At 54.4% G+C, this 16229-nt stretch overlaps 6 protein-coding genes across 6 annotated transcripts; 5 read left to right on the top strand and 1 right to left on the bottom strand.

Annotated features, from left to right (window-relative positions):
• Positions 1 to 138: 138 nt before the first annotated feature.
• On the top strand, positions 139 to 5226 carry BKA78DRAFT_247737 (Phosphomethylpyrimidine kinase-domain-containing protein; the record flags this gene model as incomplete). The annotated part of the gene is made up of 14 exons (XM_066884321.1): positions 139 to 191; positions 401 to 582; positions 669 to 751; positions 798 to 1502; positions 1551 to 1725; positions 1785 to 2080; positions 2130 to 2158; positions 2483 to 2836; positions 3054 to 4026; positions 4066 to 4180; positions 4228 to 4335; positions 4764 to 4892; positions 4945 to 5107; positions 5154 to 5226. The coding sequence occupies 14 exons, from the start codon at positions 139 to 141 to the stop codon at positions 5224 to 5226; spliced, it is 3438 nt and encodes a 1145-aa protein (XP_066746293.1).
• A 260-nt stretch (positions 5227 to 5486) lies between these two features.
• Positions 5487 to 6298, top strand: BKA78DRAFT_94471 (uncharacterized protein). The gene has a single exon (XM_066894022.1). It carries the CDS (start codon positions 5746 to 5748, stop codon positions 6253 to 6255), a length of 510 nt encoding a protein of 169 aa, XP_066746292.1. The 5' UTR covers positions 5487 to 5745; the 3' UTR covers positions 6256 to 6298.
• A 488-nt stretch (positions 6299 to 6786) lies between these two features.
• On the bottom strand, positions 6787 to 8905 carry BKA78DRAFT_308311 (uncharacterized protein). Its single transcript, XM_066887936.1, has 5 exons — positions 8703 to 8905; positions 8278 to 8648; positions 8022 to 8172; positions 7033 to 7973; positions 6787 to 6901 (listed from the first exon to the last, which is right to left on the bottom strand). Exons 1-5 carry the CDS (start codon positions 8879 to 8881, stop codon positions 6861 to 6863), a joined length of 1683 nt encoding a protein of 560 aa, XP_066746291.1. The 5' UTR covers positions 8882 to 8905; the 3' UTR covers positions 6787 to 6860.
• Positions 8906 to 9221: 316 nt separating this feature from the next.
• Positions 9222 to 11150, top strand: BKA78DRAFT_308308 (Rad9-domain-containing protein). Its single transcript, XM_066887935.1, has 7 exons — positions 9222 to 9354; positions 9415 to 9552; positions 9603 to 9741; positions 9789 to 10004; positions 10060 to 10781; positions 10830 to 11061; positions 11112 to 11150. The coding sequence occupies exons 1-6, from the start codon at positions 9241 to 9243 to the stop codon at positions 10845 to 10847; spliced, it is 1347 nt and encodes a 448-aa protein (XP_066746290.1). The 5' UTR covers positions 9222 to 9240; the 3' UTR covers positions 10848 to 11061; positions 11112 to 11150.
• Positions 11151 to 12224: 1074 nt separating this feature from the next.
• BKA78DRAFT_341795 (uncharacterized protein) lies at positions 12225 to 13181 on the top strand (the record flags this gene model as incomplete). Its single annotated transcript, XM_066890366.1, has 2 exons — positions 12225 to 12397; positions 12451 to 13181. The coding sequence occupies 2 exons, from the start codon at positions 12225 to 12227 to the stop codon at positions 13130 to 13132; spliced, it is 855 nt and encodes a 284-aa protein (XP_066746289.1). The 3' UTR covers positions 13133 to 13181.
• Positions 13182 to 13784: 603 nt separating this feature from the next.
• BKA78DRAFT_330333 (uncharacterized protein) lies at positions 13785 to 15524 on the top strand (the record flags this gene model as incomplete). The annotated part of the gene is made up of 3 exons (XM_066889765.1): positions 13785 to 13835; positions 13887 to 14521; positions 14573 to 15524. 3 exons carry the CDS (start codon positions 13785 to 13787, stop codon positions 15522 to 15524), a joined length of 1638 nt encoding a protein of 545 aa, XP_066746288.1.
• Between the last annotated feature and the right edge of the window lie 705 nt (positions 15525 to 16229).

The following is a 16229-nucleotide window of genomic DNA, read 5'->3' as shown; positions in this document are numbered from 1 at the left end:
TGACGTCTCCGAGTTGGCTCCGGCAGCGGCAGGCGCGTGCGCGTCTCACCCGATGCCATCATTCTCTTCGACTTCATTCCTCGACCGTTGTTGCGGGGCAGCTTGACCCCGGAAAATCCAAGATACGCATTCCACGCCATGTCCCATCAAAGAATTCTGGTCATCGCGGGCTCGGACAGCTCCGGCGGCGCGTAAGTCTCCCACACCTCAAGTGCAACAGATGGCGGAAGCTTCGACTTGTGCGCATTCCACCATCTGCATTGCATGTGCACATCCCCCGCTCTGCAAGGTACTCGCGACTCGGAGCGAGCTGCTGCATGTGCTTCATCTCCGGCAAACGTCAAGCGCAATCGGAAACGAAGCTGGAGGGTTCCTGCTGATGAAAATGTTTGGTACGCAGCGGGCTCGAAGCAGACCAAAAGGTGATTGCATCACATGGATGCTATGCGATGACAGCAACGACGGCATTGACTGCCCAAAACACTCTCGGAGTACACGGTATTCACGTCACGCCGTCTGGGTTTGTGCGCAAGCAGATTGAGGCATGTTTAGAGGATGTCGGAGTAGACTTGGTCAAGACTGGTAGGTAGGGGTGTCTCTTTCGCACGTCATCTTTTCAAGTCTTCAGTCTCGTTTTCTCCAATTTGGATTTTGATTCGAGTTGCAAGGCATGCTGGCTTCGGCCTCGACAGTAGAGGTGGTGGCCGAGGCAATCAAGAGGTACAATGTACCTGTTTCCGTCATCGATCCTGTAAGACTTTCCTTATGTGTGGCAAATCTTTTCTCACGTCTTGCAGGTCATGGTGTCCACGTCAGGGGCGCAATTACTCCCCGAAGATGCCGTGGGAACACTCATCTCCCAACTCCTCCCACTGGCCACCGTGGTCACGCCGAATGTTCCAGAGGCCCTGATGATCCTGAATCATCAGGACAGTGAAGGGGCCGAACAGCCAGAGCCGACAACAGTCAAGGCATTGATTTCAATTGCTCAAGCTGTTCGTCAACTTGGCCCCAAATACGTGCTGCTCAAGGGTGGACATGTTCCCCTTACCAAGGATCACACTGCTCCAACCAGCGAAGCTGAGCGTCATGTTGTGGTCAACGTGCTGGTCGGACCTGGAGAGCCTGTCATCATGGAGACTGGGTACCAAAAGAGCAGAAACACGCACGGCACGGGATGCTCGCTCGCATCCGCCATTGCCTCGAGGCTAGCTCTGGGCATGACCATGGAGCAGGCAGTCAAGACGGCCAACTACTACATCGAAGCTGGAATCCGAACAAGCAAGGACCTCGGCAGCGGAAGCGGACCCATCAACCATTTCCATTCGAGCTACATGCTGCCATTTGCACCAGGCCGTTTCATCGAGTATCTTCTGGACAGAGAGGACGTGCGAGGCCCGTGGAAAGAGCACACGCATCATGCGTTTGTCAAGCAACTGGCAGACGGGACGCTTCCCCTCAAAAAGTTCCAAAACTACTTGATTCAGGATTACCTGTTCTTGGTGCGTAGCGAGCAAAAGAAGTTTCGAAGCCGGTGTTGACCTCGGTAGATTCAATTTTCGAGAGCAAACTCGCTCGCAGCGTACAAGGCAAAGGACTTGGATGACATCAACAAGTCGGCAAGGATTGTGTTGCATATCCAAGAAGAGATGAACTTGCATGTCAGGTACTGCGAAGGGTTCGGGCTGACCAAGGCCGACATTGAAAGCCACGAGGAGCACCAAGGTGAGTGTCAAAGTTGTGCGACATGCCAACGGCTTGAATGCTGACCACTATGGCGCCAGCTTGCACGGCGTACACGCGGTACGTGCTGGACATTGGGCAGTCGGAGGACTGGTTCGCGCTGCAGGTGGCGCTGGCGCCGTGTCTGCTCGGCTACGGACACATTGCACGCAGGCTGTTTGACGATCCGGAAACGAAGCGCGAGGGCAATCCGTACTGGGATTGGGTTTTGCAATACGTGGCAGACGACTACACCGCTGCGGTACGGACGGGCGCGGAGCTAATGGAGAAGCATGCGGTGCGCCAGTCGCCGGCGAGGATCGAGCAGCTGGTGAAGATTTTCATACATGCGACCAAGGTGAGTGGTAGCAGGACGATTAAGAAGAATGATGCTAAGACTGGCGCAGATGGAGACGGGATTTTGGGACATGGGGTCGTTGTAGACGGGAGGAAAGGGATGGATGCGGTTGTGGCTAGGGATATGGCTGTGGCTGTGGCTGGAGGTGACTGCCGAGGAACATGGACAGTGGCGCAGGTACATGATTGCATCGCAAAGTGAAGAGCAGAGATTTAAATCATGATAATATTTGCCTCGGAGGCGACAAAGTCTTCATCGGGCGCGGAGAGGAGGGCGAGGGAGCCCTGCGCAGCCTTTTTCTCCCGGCGGTAGGGCGGGCCAATGGCCGTCGAGCGCAAAGAGGCCCAGGGCCAGCGCGGCCTGGTCTCGGCCCGAAGTTTTCTGCGTTAGGTTGCCTCCTAGCTTGGTTCTTCCTCTGCTCTTTCCGCTTTTTCTGTCAAAAACATCACCCTTCACCACTTCCTCCATCCCACTCTCCCAACACGCCCTCCCATCGCCTTTCCACTTTCTCGTCTCACTCCTCTCTCCCATCTTCATCCCGCAACTTTTGCGCGACGCTGCATCCTCGCCGCGCCTAATACACGGTCTTTATCACTCTTCTCCGGTCCCTACTGATCTGCCTGCGACCATGTCCTACGGCGGTGGCTACGGCGGTGGTGGTTACGGTGGCTCCCGCGGTGGCGGCGGAGGCTATGGCAACGGGTACGATAACTCGCGCTACGGTGGATACAGCAACTCCAGTCACTATTCCAGCGGGTATGCCCAACCCACAGGTCTAGATATGGCCGGCTGAGCCAACCCCAAACGCTCTTCCTTACACGCTCTTCATCATCTCTATCCGCCTCCGGGCGTCTGAGACATCGCGCCTTCCTCGTGCTCTGCGAGATGCGCTGTCTGGCGACGCTCTGGTGACAACATTCCAGCCCGCTCCCCCAACGACGCATCCAGAAACGCGCTGACACTTGCTCAACAGATACGGCGGCAGCAACGGTCACTCCAACGGTGGCTACGGCGGTAGCAACGGATACAGCGGTGGCGGTGGATACGGCGGTGGTGGCTACGGCGGCGGCGGATTCGGTGGTGGTGACAGAATGTCCAACTTGGGCGCGGGCCTCAAGGCGCAAAACTGGGACATCAACTCGCTCCCCAAGTTCGAAAAGTCCTTCTACAAGGAGCACCCCGATGTTGCAGCCCGCTCGCAAGCCGAGGTCGACGCTTTCCGCAAGGAGCACCAGATTGCCGTCCAGGGCGCCGATGTCCCCAAGCCCGTCACCACCTTCGACGAGGCTGGCTTCCCTGGCTACGTTATGAACGAAGTCAAGGCCCAGGGATTCGAGAAGCCCACCGCCATTCAGAGCCAGGGTTGGCCCATGGCTCTCTCCGGACGCGACGTTGTCGGTATCGCCGAGACTGGTTCCGGCAAGACGCTCACCTACTGTCTTCCGGCCATTGTCCACATCAACGCCCAGCCGCTCCTCGCTCCCGGCGACGGCCCCATCGTCCTCATCTTGGCTCCCACCCGTGAGCTCGCAGTCCAGATTCAACAGGAAATCTCCAAGTTCGGCAAATCGTCCCGCATCAGGAACACTTGCGTCTACGGTGGTGTCCCCAAGGGCCAGCAGATCCGCGACCTCTCGCGCGGTGTCGAGGTCTGCATCGCTACTCCCGGTCGTTTGATCGACATGCTGGAATCCGGCAAGACCAACCTGAGGCGTGTCACCTACCTCGTCCTTGACGAGGCTGACCGCATGCTTGACATGGGTTTTGAGCCCCAGATCAGGAAGATTATTGGCCAGATTCGCCCCGACCGTCAGACTTGCATGTGGTCTGCTACTTGGCCCAAGGAGGTTCGCCAGCTCGCCTCCGACTACCAGACCGACTTCATCCAGGTCAATATTGGTTCGATGGACCTCTCTGCCAACCACCGCATTACCCAGATTGTCGAGGTAGTCTCGGAATTCGAGAAGCGTGACAGGATGAGCAAGCACCTCGAGCGCATCATGGACGACAAGAACAACAAGGTCCTCATCTTCACTGGCACCAAGCGTGTCGCCGACGAAATCACTCGCTTCCTTCGCCAGGACGGCTGGCCCGCGCTTTGTAAGTCTTCTCGACATGTCGGACAAACAACATCTAACATTGCTCAGCGATCCACGGTGACAAGCAGCAAAACGAGCGCGACTGGGTCCTCAACGAATTCAGGACGGGCAAGAGCCCCATCATGGTTGCCACGGATGTGGCTTCTCGTGGTATCGGTATGGTTGCGATTGTTCCTGCACTTCCCCCTCCCCTTCTGCCTGTGCTCTTTTGCGTGATCTGTGTGATGCTCTGCTCTCTATTCTCTCGTGCGCCATTTACTGCATTCATGACGTCCAGGGCTTGCTTTTTCCGGTTCTCCTCTCGGGAACCTTGGTGTCAAGGAGGCGAAGCTTGCTTCTCTCACTTTCCGTTTCTCCATGTGCCGCCCGGGTGCGGAGTCGGATGAGTTTCTTGACTTGCTCGAGTTGTAGTTCCAAGGTTTCCTAACCCACAGATGAGGACTCCCAGCCTTGCCGGCGCACCAAGGATGCCGTGACTCCTTCGCGCACAGAGAGTAGTGCATGCAACATACTGCAGCTTCACGCGATCAAAGATTGCCTCGCTTCGAGACATACCCAAAGGCTAAAGCTAACTTGCTGTCAAGACGTCAAGAACATCACTCACGTGCTGAACTATGACTACCCCAACAACTCAGAGGACTATGTTCACCGTATCGGTCGTACTGGTCGCGCTGGTGCAAAGGGTACCGCCATCACCTTCTTCACTACTGAGAGTAAGTCATCCTACACGAATCGATCAACCAGATGCTAACCAACAACTCGCAGATGCCAAGCAGGCCCGTGATCTCGTGCAAGTGCTCAGTGAGAGCAAGCAGCAGATTGACCCTCGTCTTTCCGAGATGGCCCGCTACGGTGGTGGCGGCGGCGGTGGTCGCGGTTGGGGCGGTCGTGGACGTGGAGGCCACGGCCGTGGTGGTGGCCACGGTAGGTTCTCCAGGCACTGAGCTGGACAAGGATTCAGAGAATGACCAAAGCCTCTGTTTTGGGGCATCGCTCGCAGGTTACTCCGGTGGCAACTCACAGCCTCTTGGTCGCAGCAGGTGGTAAACACCCTTGGATGATCAAGTTAATGGCTATCCCGTCTTCGGCGCCCGCAACCGACGGCTACTGCAAGTAGGCTTCGAACATCTCGTACTGAAGTGTCCAGCGGATTTTGCGTCCACAAGACGACGGTGGTAGACCTCCAATTCACGGCAAAAATCACGGCGTCGGAGTGATGGTGTTCAGGCATAGATAGGTGGTCTTGTCCCCATTTTTCGCTTTTCCTTTTATCAGTCTTGCTCTTGAGGATGGTGCGGTTCCCTTTTCGCACAAGAACGGGTGGCCGTCACGGGGAAAAAGACGGGTTGTTTACTACCAGCGGGCAGCATCAAACGGTCCTGGATCGGACGGAAACTACCCTTTCATTTTGTTTTCCTTTCCATCCACAACTTCCTCCTTAATCCAAAAGGCGGGAGGAGGACATTTGCTGGGAGAGGATCATGGGTCGGGCACACGGGTTGCACTACCCCCCAAAAAATCAGGAGTGGAACTTTTCGAAATGATGGTTGCTTAGACGGTCGACGGATGATGGCGACCCCTTTTCTTTTTCGCTACACTCTCAAGGATGACTTGCATCTTCCACATACTTTTTTCGTCTTTGTGTGTTGTATTTCTTACTTTCCTTGTTGCTCTCTATCACGGCTACTCTACTGGCTGCACTTTACGGCAAAACATGGATCCGCGAATAGACGAACTACATTATCTTGCTGTCTTGCTGTACCTTGCCTTGCGGTTGCCTGTTTGCTCAGTCGCGCGAAGAATTCCGTTCGTTCTCGACTTCACTTGATTGAGGCCCGTTTGCGTCGCGCTCGTCTCCCTTCTGCTTCACTCGCTCGCTCGACTTGCGTTCGCCACGGCTATCCAGCGTCTGCCACGTCCATCCGTCCATTTGTCCGACCGTCCGTCGCTCGCTACTGGCGCCTCTCGTCTCCCATACGCAGTCCAGAGCCTGGCCAACCGTCGGCTGATCCATCAATATCAAGAGCCAGGCGTGTATGTGTGTGCCTGTCTGTCAAATTTGTATGTAGAACATAGGTCTCCTTTCGAACAGAAAGAAGGAAAGACTGCTTGAGATGCGCTCTTAACATTTGGAATCAGAGTTCATGCGTCGTGTTTGGGTCCCAATACTGTCATCGGTTGGTGCGATTACAACAGATGGCGATGCCGAAGTGATATTGCTCGACTGCTCAATAATGTGGTTCTCTCAGAAGTTTTGTTGTCTCTGCGCTAGTTGGCCCAAAAGAAAGGCGCTTGGATGCTCACTGAGTGATCCTTCTTGAAGATGGAAGTTTTCCGTAGCTTCAGTCGCTCTCACGTCTGCGAAGACTTGCTGCAAACCTGCCATGACTCGAACGAAGACCTGATCCATTGACGCACCCAAAATGCTCGTTACTCGATCCCATGATGCGCCAGACGACCCAATCCATTCCATACCAGACCATACCAGACCGGGGGGTTGCCCAACCTCCCAATTCCTTGGTGTACGCCGCTCCTATCCAGATCCTGACATCCTGACCCCAATTTCGCCCATTGACCTTTCCTTTTTGGCAAGTGAAGATAAAACAAAAGAAGAAGAAGAAGAAGAAGAAGAAGAAGAGGGCCTACGCGCGCGCGCTCGAGGAGGGATCGGGAGTGATGTTTCAATCCGAGTCGGAGCCTTCGAAATCCGTCATGTCTGGATCTGAAGTGAGCGTAGCGATCAGCCGCGATGAATGAGTCGTGAAAAAAACGGATCGGGGAAGAAGACAGTAACGCGTCGAAGAATGACAACCACGGGTTCATTGTTTGCGTTGAGAGCAAGGCCGTACATACCCCTCCATAAAGTGAACTCGAGCTTGCCGTCGACGTTTTCGCGCAGCGCGTCGTTGATGCGGGCCAGCTCGGCCTCGTCGAGGTTGGCACTGGCGTCGGCGCAGTTGACGGCCACGAGGATGTTGCGGTTGCCCGGGCCCAGCTGCCGCGCGAAGTCGAGCAGGCCCGACGCAGAGAACTTGCTGATGGCCGAGACGCTGACGAGGCGCAGGTTGCGCAGCTTGGCGAGAGGGGGCAGGATGCTGTCGGCGACGAGCAAGCCGGTGAAGAAGAACTCTTCGAGGTTGGGGAGGTTTTCGGCGAGTTTGATGACGTGCTCATCCGAGAAATAATCCGAGACGCCTGTCAGTCGGAGGCTCTTGAGGGTGTGGATTTCCGCAATGGAGTCTGTAAATGTGTCAATGTCGTCCCGCGTCATGAGTTCTGGGTCGGCATCGAGCCGAAGCCTTTCCAGATGCTTTTGGCCCGAAAGCGCCTGGTGAAATGCCTTCGCTTGGGCGGAAGCAGCGTTGTAGCTGTCGAGGTCGAGGGCGAGGAGCTTGATGTCGTCGTCGAGAAGTACGGGCATCACGAACTCTGCGGAGGCTTCTATTTTGTCAACGAAGAGCGACCTCAGCTTCTTGCAACTGCTCAGCCAGTCACTCATGCCAACACGGAAAGTGTCAAGGTCTTCCGTAGACGGGAAAGTCCAAGAGCCCCTAAAGGCCACCTCAAGCCTCAACATTTCAATAGCAGTGCAGCCTCGCAGTAAGGGCAGATGCTGCATTTGTTCCACTTTCAGGTTGAGGCTGAGGTGGGTGAGCGTTGGGCCATGAGAGCTCAGGACCTGATATGTGTCTTCGCCAATGTCGGAGCTTCCAATGACTTCAAAGTAGCGCAGGCTAGGAGTGGCGAGACCTTGAATGAAAGCACTCATCTTCTCGTCGACGTTTTTGCCATGCCTGCGAGACTTTAGAAGAGGCTTATTTCTGAAGGTTCAGTATTCTCACCATTGATAAAACATTAGTCCACAGAATTTGGGACACGAGGCAATGATTGCTTCACGAACCCGTGGATCCTCCAAGGCATTACCGGACCAGAGCTCCAGTGAGCGGAGATTCGAGAGCTTGGGAGCCCACTTGATGAGCTCCTGGCCGTTGACTGAGGAAGATGTCAGAAATAGACCTCAAGATGTCAAGCGCAAGGCAGAGCTGCTCGAGTGCTCGCCTCGTACCCCGGATTTGACATGGAACATGGGTCACGTACCATCTCCGGAGACAATTTCCAACGAAGGAGCATGATCGACGATGGCGTCGCCGACTGCGTCAAGAATGGCACTGGTGTTGAGGCGAGTTCCCTTTAGATTTCCCTTTGGGCTGCGGAAGCTGGACATGCGACCACTGAAAAAGTACTTGGCAACTTCAGTCCCACCAAACTTGGGATCGTCGAGCAAGTACGAGAGATTGCGGAGGTCCAGGGATCTGACGTAACGAGCATAGGGGAACATTGTCTCTTGCATGGTGGAGGCGAGGATGGAACGCCACACGATGGCCCATTTCTGTACCACCAGGCGCTGTTGGGCCATCTCGAGGTTCTCTGTATCACCTCCACCGAAGGAGGTACACACATTGTGGTTACTGAAGAATTCTCAATCAGTTTAATGTCCAATATCAGAGGGTAAATACACGTACCGGTAGAGCTGCTTGATTGCGGGCTCGGCAAGACGCCTGCCAGTGAGCACACAGTTGAAGAGAGTTGCGAAATCCTGGTCTTTGGCGATTTGCTCACAGATGATATGCAAGACATCGTCTGGGATGACGGTCGACATGGTGGCCTCGCCGTTGGTACGGCCAGGATCGGATGCCGCCATGGTGGTTGAGTCGCCGGGCGAGGATGGATGGTTGTTTGGGGACGACGGCGCGGGCGCAACGAACCACATGCAGCCCGGCCGGCCGGCCACGACATGACGTAACTCATCGCCATATCGACAACGGCAATTCCTCCCCGTGACTGCACACAGTGAATTTGAAATTTCATTTTTGCAACTACTTTCTTCAGACTTTGAAAACTTCATTCCCAAATTCCTATAGTTGCTCTTCTCTGGACGGGAGTGTGCCATGGAACACAGCGGCCTCGCATGAGAGCGCGGGGGTCTGTGCGCACGACGCGTCTCCCGCTTCGCAGCCCGCGACATGCAAACACTCAACACCATCCCTTTGCATCTCCAAAATGGTCTCCCTGGCCTTTACTCTGCTGCCTGAGGCTCTGACAACGCTACACGACGCTCTCGTATGCCTTAGCAAATTCAGCGAATCCGTTTCTCTCGAGGCAAGACGCGATCGAGTATGTTCCCGCGTGCCGCCGTCATTTCCATGAGTCTTGAATAATTTTCCTTGCCGTCAGCTTTCCCTTACTGCTCTCAATTCGTCCAAGACTGCGTATACGTCTTTTTCTCTCGACTCTCAGTTCTTCTCCCGTTATGAATTCAGCCCCGATCAAAGCAGCGTCGATGGTCGCTTTACCTTCAGCATCTACAACAAGGTATGTTTGTCTCAAGAGCCGGCAATGCATTGGTCACTCATGGCACTCAGGCTTTGCTGTCTGTTTTCAAAGGTCGTATTCTGGACCCCAAAGGCAAAGACACCACAGTCGATAAATGCCAAGTCACACTGCAAGACCGCCCCGACGAGGCCGAATGTCGGTTGATTATCAAAATGCTGTCCAACCAAGGTGATTGGATCCAATGACTCGAACTTGCATCGCTCTAATGCTCTCAGGTGTGACCAAAACGTACAAGCTTACTTATGAGCCGGTCGAAGTGATGCATGCGCTATTCGATAGACAGTCGGCAAACAACCATTGGACCATCAGCTCTGCAGCGCTCAAGGAAACCATTGAATTCTTTGGCCCCAAAACGGAGCAGCTCGACATATATACAGACAACGGCCGCGTGACATATACCAGCTTCACTGAGAAAATCACCAATGGCAAAGGCGAGTGTCCGAGTGCGTCACCGTCGTTGATGTGGCTCTGACTGTCTCTTCGCAGAAGTTCTCAAGGCTCCCCTCCAGACCTCCGTCTCTCTCAGCACAGATGACTTTGAGACCTTTTCTGCTGCTGAAAAGCAGCACATTGTCATCAGTGTTAGAGACTTTAAAGCTATTGTTTTGCATGCGGCCCAACTACGCACCTCGATCCGCGCCTTTTACTCACAACCTACCCGTCCGCTGCAATTCAGCTATGGTGTACCAGGCATCATCTGCGAATTCACCCTCATGACCATCGGCGACCCGCCAACAAGTACCAACACACCCGCGCCATCGTCGAGCCGGACGACACGCGCAGCAAGTGCGACACAGTCTGCCGCCAGTACCAGAGGCGCCTCTGAAATGCCACCTCCACCGACCGTCCCTTCGCGAAGTGCGCCACGCCAACGCCGTGCTCCCGGCTCTGCACTGCGACCGTCGACCCATACGGATGAGCAGACGCAGAAGCAAACAACGCAGCAGAGTTTGCAGCGGGAAGAATCTGAGTCGCTGTTCGTGCCACCAGAGGACGACGGGGACGCGCGCTGGGATCCGACCGAATATGACGAGGAAGAGGAGACGCTTGGATGGGATACCAGCGCTGACAACTCGACCCACCAGAGGTTTCGAGATAGCGCCTCGACGGCGACGGCGAGGGTGTCGGTGCCAAGGCAAGACACGAGGATGGGGACAGAAGCAGGGAGCGAGGAAGATCCGTTGGCGCCTACGCAACGACTGTCGCAGGTTTGTCCGATTCTTTCCATAACATGGCAATGACGCTGACAGATTTAGATTCAAGGCCTATGGTGATTCGTTTTGTCGACAGGAAATCTCTCATGGACAAGGAGGAGGCCGAAGGCTGGATAAAAAGAGAACATTCGAAGAGATGCGAAATCGATGTGCTTCGAACATGATAAGTACAAATGCAAGGATTCCACTTGACGCAAATTCCTGCAAGGAATGGCAAGAAACCATTAAGCTTCGAGCAAAAGCACAGAGCTCCAAGGCCAGGGGAAGCAGACAAGTATTCGGCTCCGCAGCCAACAGTCACCTTGGCATTCGCTGACTATGCAGATACTCCATGAAAATTTCCCAAACAGGTGAACTGGAAGCATTCAGTTGCCTTGCGGAGAAGACAGAGCTCATGATGAATTTGTGGCAGGCAAATGAATCAATGTCCCGCCGATCCTGTCATCTGGTACCTATTCCGCCTGGCAGAAAGCTTGCTCTAGTTCTGCAACCCCAGTCCGGTCTGGCTCCAAGATGTCTCATGTGCAAGCCCTTGACTGCTCCCCCTTCTTTCATATTCATGTGGATTCCATCAGCTCAGCATTCACCTGCCTCTTTGCAAGGAATTGAACACACGTATCTCTCTTATGTCTCTTTCCATGGTGAGCTTCTACAACTCTATCATTCACACATGCTTGGTATCAAACTGATCCTCTCAGCCTAAGCGAGTCGACTCCTATCGCTGAGTGGTGATCCCAAGCTCAGTCACTATTCTACCCTGAACTGTTGAATTGTTCAAGCTCCAATTATCCGGTTCTCAGCGCTGCGGTCGTAAATCAGTGAAATATCTCACCTTCTTCAGCCGCTCGCCCGCTCCGTTTGCTGCATTGTGCGATCTTAACTTCATAATATCTCTCACCACATTTGGCCAGGCACCCGCTCTATTTACTACATGGTGCGATCTCAAGTCGATGACATCTCGCGCCCTTTTTGGCCGCGCACCCGTCCTGTTCACTAGATTGTGTGATCTTAACTCAACGACCATGCTTTCTGCCCCTTTTGGCCGCGCACCCGCCCTGTTCACTGGATTGTTCGATCTTAACTCGATGACCATGCTTCCCGCCCCTTCTGGCCGCGCGCCCGCCCTGTTCGACGTATTGTAAGATCTTAACTTAATGATGATGCTTCCCGCCCTTTTTGGCTGCGCGCCCGCCCTGTTCGCCGTATTGTGCGATCTTGACGACCACGCTTCCCGCCCCTCTAGGCCGCGCACCTGCCCCGTTCGCCGTATTGTGCGATCTTAACAAGATAACAGCTCTCGCCATCTTTGTCCATGATGAATTCACGGGCGCCATCACACGTCACTCAACCTCTTCTATTTCAACCCCCTCGAGGGCCTTTCCGCCTCATCTTCAAGGCGTCCTTATCCAGACTATCATTTGTTCAGCAGTCATCAACATGGCCAATGAAGTGGCTTCAAGCAAGCCAATGCACCACATGATCCGCCACGATGGCAAACAGTGGCCTGCCATTCCTTATCAGCCACCTATGGAGGTTCCTCTAGAAAGTGAGCTTCGCAAGCCGACGCCATACCACAATCTCTGTGTCTACATCCCTGTCATCAATCAATCGTAAGTCCTCATTCACCTTAGGTACTATCACATGACTAAAAACTTGCGAATAGTCTCTGGGTGTTGCAGGGCGACCTCGCCGGATTCGATAGCGGTGAATTCGACAAGATCGACAAGACCAGCGAGCCGAAGCGCCACGATGCGTTCATGGCCATCATAGAGCATTTGGCTGACGACGAGGAGCCCAACTATGCGTACTTGGCCTCGGAGATCCTCCAACACCAGCTTGCCGAGCAAGCCGACGAGTCCGATCAAGAGGAGTCCGACCAGGTTAAGTCGGACAAGTTTGGCATTCCTGACGAGGTCCTTTCGACCATCCCATTGAAAACGAGCTCATACAAGTCTGTCGACTCTGGCGACAAGTTCACTCCGTTTGCCCCGAATTCTCACCACAGCGCCGAGGTCGACAAGGTCATCACGGGTCACCACATCCAGAGCCTCCCGGACAGAACCAAGCCCACCAAGGCCGGCGGTCAGAATGATTCGTTGCGCAAGCTGAACCAGGTTGCTACCGAGAAGCTTGAGCAGAAGAAGGGCAAGCGGAAGCAGAAGGCCTTCATCCCGGACGAAGATGACGAGGACTTGGAACCAAAGACGAAGAAGCCTAAGAAGGCGTCCGCCAAATCTGCGAAGCCCAAGAAGGCTCCCCCAGCACCAACGCCGTACTTTGCCGTCTCGGACGATGATGAGTACAACGTCATCGTCAAGGAGGAGCCCAAGAACGATTCAGCATGAGGGCTAGAAGTTGGTGGAATCTTTGGTTGAACTGGACTTTGGAATCGGGATGGAGTTGAGAGGTCTGATTGGTTCAAATTTGGGGTTTACTAAACGGTTGATGCTTTGAAGACAAAGGGGATTTTCTCTTCATATCTTTCTCTTAAGGAACGAGGCTGACATATAGTCACATATGTCTTAAACTGCTTCTCGTATATCCATGTGTTCGAATGCTCCCTGTGACTATTGCAAGAGACTTGGGGTTAACATCGAGTTCCATATGCCCGGTATGCTTGAATGCTCCCTGGATTCATGATATCAGACTTGAGATTATTTCTGAGCGAGTTTGGTTTTCGAGATAGATGCAGGTGCTGATGGTCGACGACAGGGTAGTAGTGCACGGGCTGCACATCACGGCCTGATCGCCCACCAGGCACCGGCATGTACCCCACGTCTGCCCTCCAATCAATTCCCCCCGATTATCCACAACATATCAAGCTCACCCTTTGCGCCAACCTTGTTATACGATACTCGCCTTTTAAAACTTAAAATCTCTCATTTCCCAAGCTCCTCGTTTCTCTTCTCACACCGGTTTCCACAACACCAAGTCCACGCATCGCAATCAAGTGCCCCGCCTAAACCAATTCCTCGCAGTCGGACTGCTCCATCCACGATGCCACACACAGTCGACACCACGACCGCTGTACCCTCGGAGGCACCAGCTGTCCAGACACCCACCTCGACGAGCTCGTCGCTGCCGCTTCGCCCCAAAAAGCTGCTCTCGTCCTCGCCGTCCCCGCCTCGCATCTTCATCATCGGCGCAGGCTCCCGCGGTCGTGCTTACGCCAAAGCCCTCTCAAGGCACACAGCCTGCGTCATCGCCGCCGTTGCCGAACCAATCGAGTACAAGAGGAAGGTGTTCGCGCGTGATTTGATCGAGCCACCGCGGTTTGAGGGCAAAGAGCAAAATGGAGACGCGGAGCACAAGCAAAGGCAACAATTTAGCGACTGGCAGGACTTCGTGACGTGGGAGCAGCAGCGGAGATCGCGGGTCGAGGCGGGCGAGCAAGGCTGGCCGCAAGGCGTGGACGCGGCGTTTGTCTGCGTCTTGGACGAGATGCACCGCGAGGTTGTCGAAGGCCTGGCGCCGCTGGGATTGCACGTCATGTGCGAGAAGCCACTGGCCACGACTCTTGATGACTGTGTCAAGATATATCAGGCGATGCTTGGAGCTGACGAGAGATCGAGGTGGCAGGAAAGAGTGTTCAGTATTGGCCATGTCTTGAGGTACTCGCCGCACAATATGCTCCTCAGAAAGCTTGTGCGAGAGGACAAGGTGGTGGGCGACATCTTGAGCGTTGAGCACACCGAGCCTGTCGGCTGGTGGCATTTTACGCACAGCTACGTCAGGTTTGCGCCCTCTCCGTCTATGAGGTTATGATGCTGCTGACGGCTTAACAGGGGCAACTGGAGACGCGAGTCGAGCACGGCTCCTTCCTTACTGACCAAGTCATGTCATGACATTGATTTCCTTCTCTGGATGCTGAGCGAGCCTGCAAATGCGGACGAAAAGGTCCACAAGCCGGCACATGTGACTTCAACTGGGAAAGTCAACTATTTCAGGAAAGCTAGGAAGCCATCAGCCGCAGGAACCGCCACAAATTGTCTGTCGTGTCCTATGGAAAAAGACTGCACATTCAGTGCCAAGAAGATTTATGTCGAACGACACCTCAGAAAGGGAAAGGCAAAGTGGCCCGTCAAGATTGTCAACCCTGAGAACGAGGAAATTCTCATAAACGAGGGTGTAGAAGCCGCCGAGGCGGCACTTCTCAAGGATCTTGCTGATGATCATGCTCCCGACATGCCAGACGAGGACGTACGTAAACGTCCATGGTTCGGACGATGCGTGTGGGAATCCGACAACGACGTCTGCGACGATCAATGCGTGACAATCACCTGGGAGGATGACCTACCATCCAACCAGTTTGCTAAAACGGCTCAATTCCACATGGTGGCCTTCACGGAGAAGATTTGCGAGCGGCGCGGCCGCATCTACGGCACGGAAGGCGAGATTGAGTACGACAGCGCGACGATCAAGGTACACAACTTCGCTACGGACAAGACGGGGACCCACTATCCGGAGCTAAGAGGAGGCGGGCACGGCGGGGGTGACGACGGGCTAGCAACGCAATTTGTGCAGGCGGTGGCCGCCGTCAAAGATGGGCGCCTAGGGGTCGAAGCGGCGCAAAGAAGCTTCATCGGATGCACGTTGGAGGAAGTCCTGCAGAGCCACGCCATGGTCTTTGCGGCCGAGGAGGCCAGGAAGGAGAAGAAAGTGGTTGACTGGCCCTCATGGTGGCAGGAGAATGTCGAGGCGAAGCTGCGCAAGAAGGCGTCTAATGGACACGCCTGAGACCCGCAAAGCACACTTGCGAGGCCCAAGCCGTTGACATCATGAACTGTTCTCTCATCGCGAGGCTGAATTGATTCGATTTGGAGATGACGCCCAATGTCTTGTGCAAAACCCATATTTTGGGCCTTAAGCTTCCTTTGCGCCTTGCGGATCGCAATGAGCCCCGACCGAGCGCTTAGAGATCTGGAAGGTAACCTTGAAATGCTCTCGTAAAGAGATGCGGCGATCGAATGGTCGTCGAAGCCGAGACAAAACTCGGCGAAGCCTCCTCATCTCCTGCCCGATCCAGTAATCGCAATCATTACGACAACGAGATTGGTGGGCGCTAAGGCAAAAGACGAAGGTAGTCGAATAGTAAGAGGAGGATATTTTTGGGATTCTGCATATCTGCATGTCTAGCAGACCGGTGATTGGTACGGTTACGCCGCCGTGCTAGGAGGCTCTAATAGCCGCCGGATTGAGAGACTCGCAGGGTTCATGGGTAGACCTGGCGGTAACGAGAGGGTCTGACTGCAACGGTCAAGATGGATGCCAGGATCTTTCATTTCGGACAAGAGACCATCGACGGCACTGACGATGGTGACAGTCGGGATAATGAGACTAAAAGTTCGGCAGAGAGGATCCCCCAGAGTGAGTCACTTGTGCAGACGGCTAAGCATGTTCGAAACCAAGCTGCGCAGAGAGCCAGTGAGCTGGCCGTGCAGT

This window comes from Phyllosticta capitalensis (assembly GCF_038381095.1).
Source record: "Phyllosticta capitalensis strain CBS 128856 chromosome Unknown BKA78scaffold_3, whole genome shotgun sequence".
Classification (NCBI taxonomy): domain Eukaryota; kingdom Fungi; phylum Ascomycota; class Dothideomycetes; order Botryosphaeriales; family Phyllostictaceae; genus Phyllosticta; species Phyllosticta capitalensis.
This window is presented reverse-complemented; position numbering and strand designations above follow the sequence as displayed.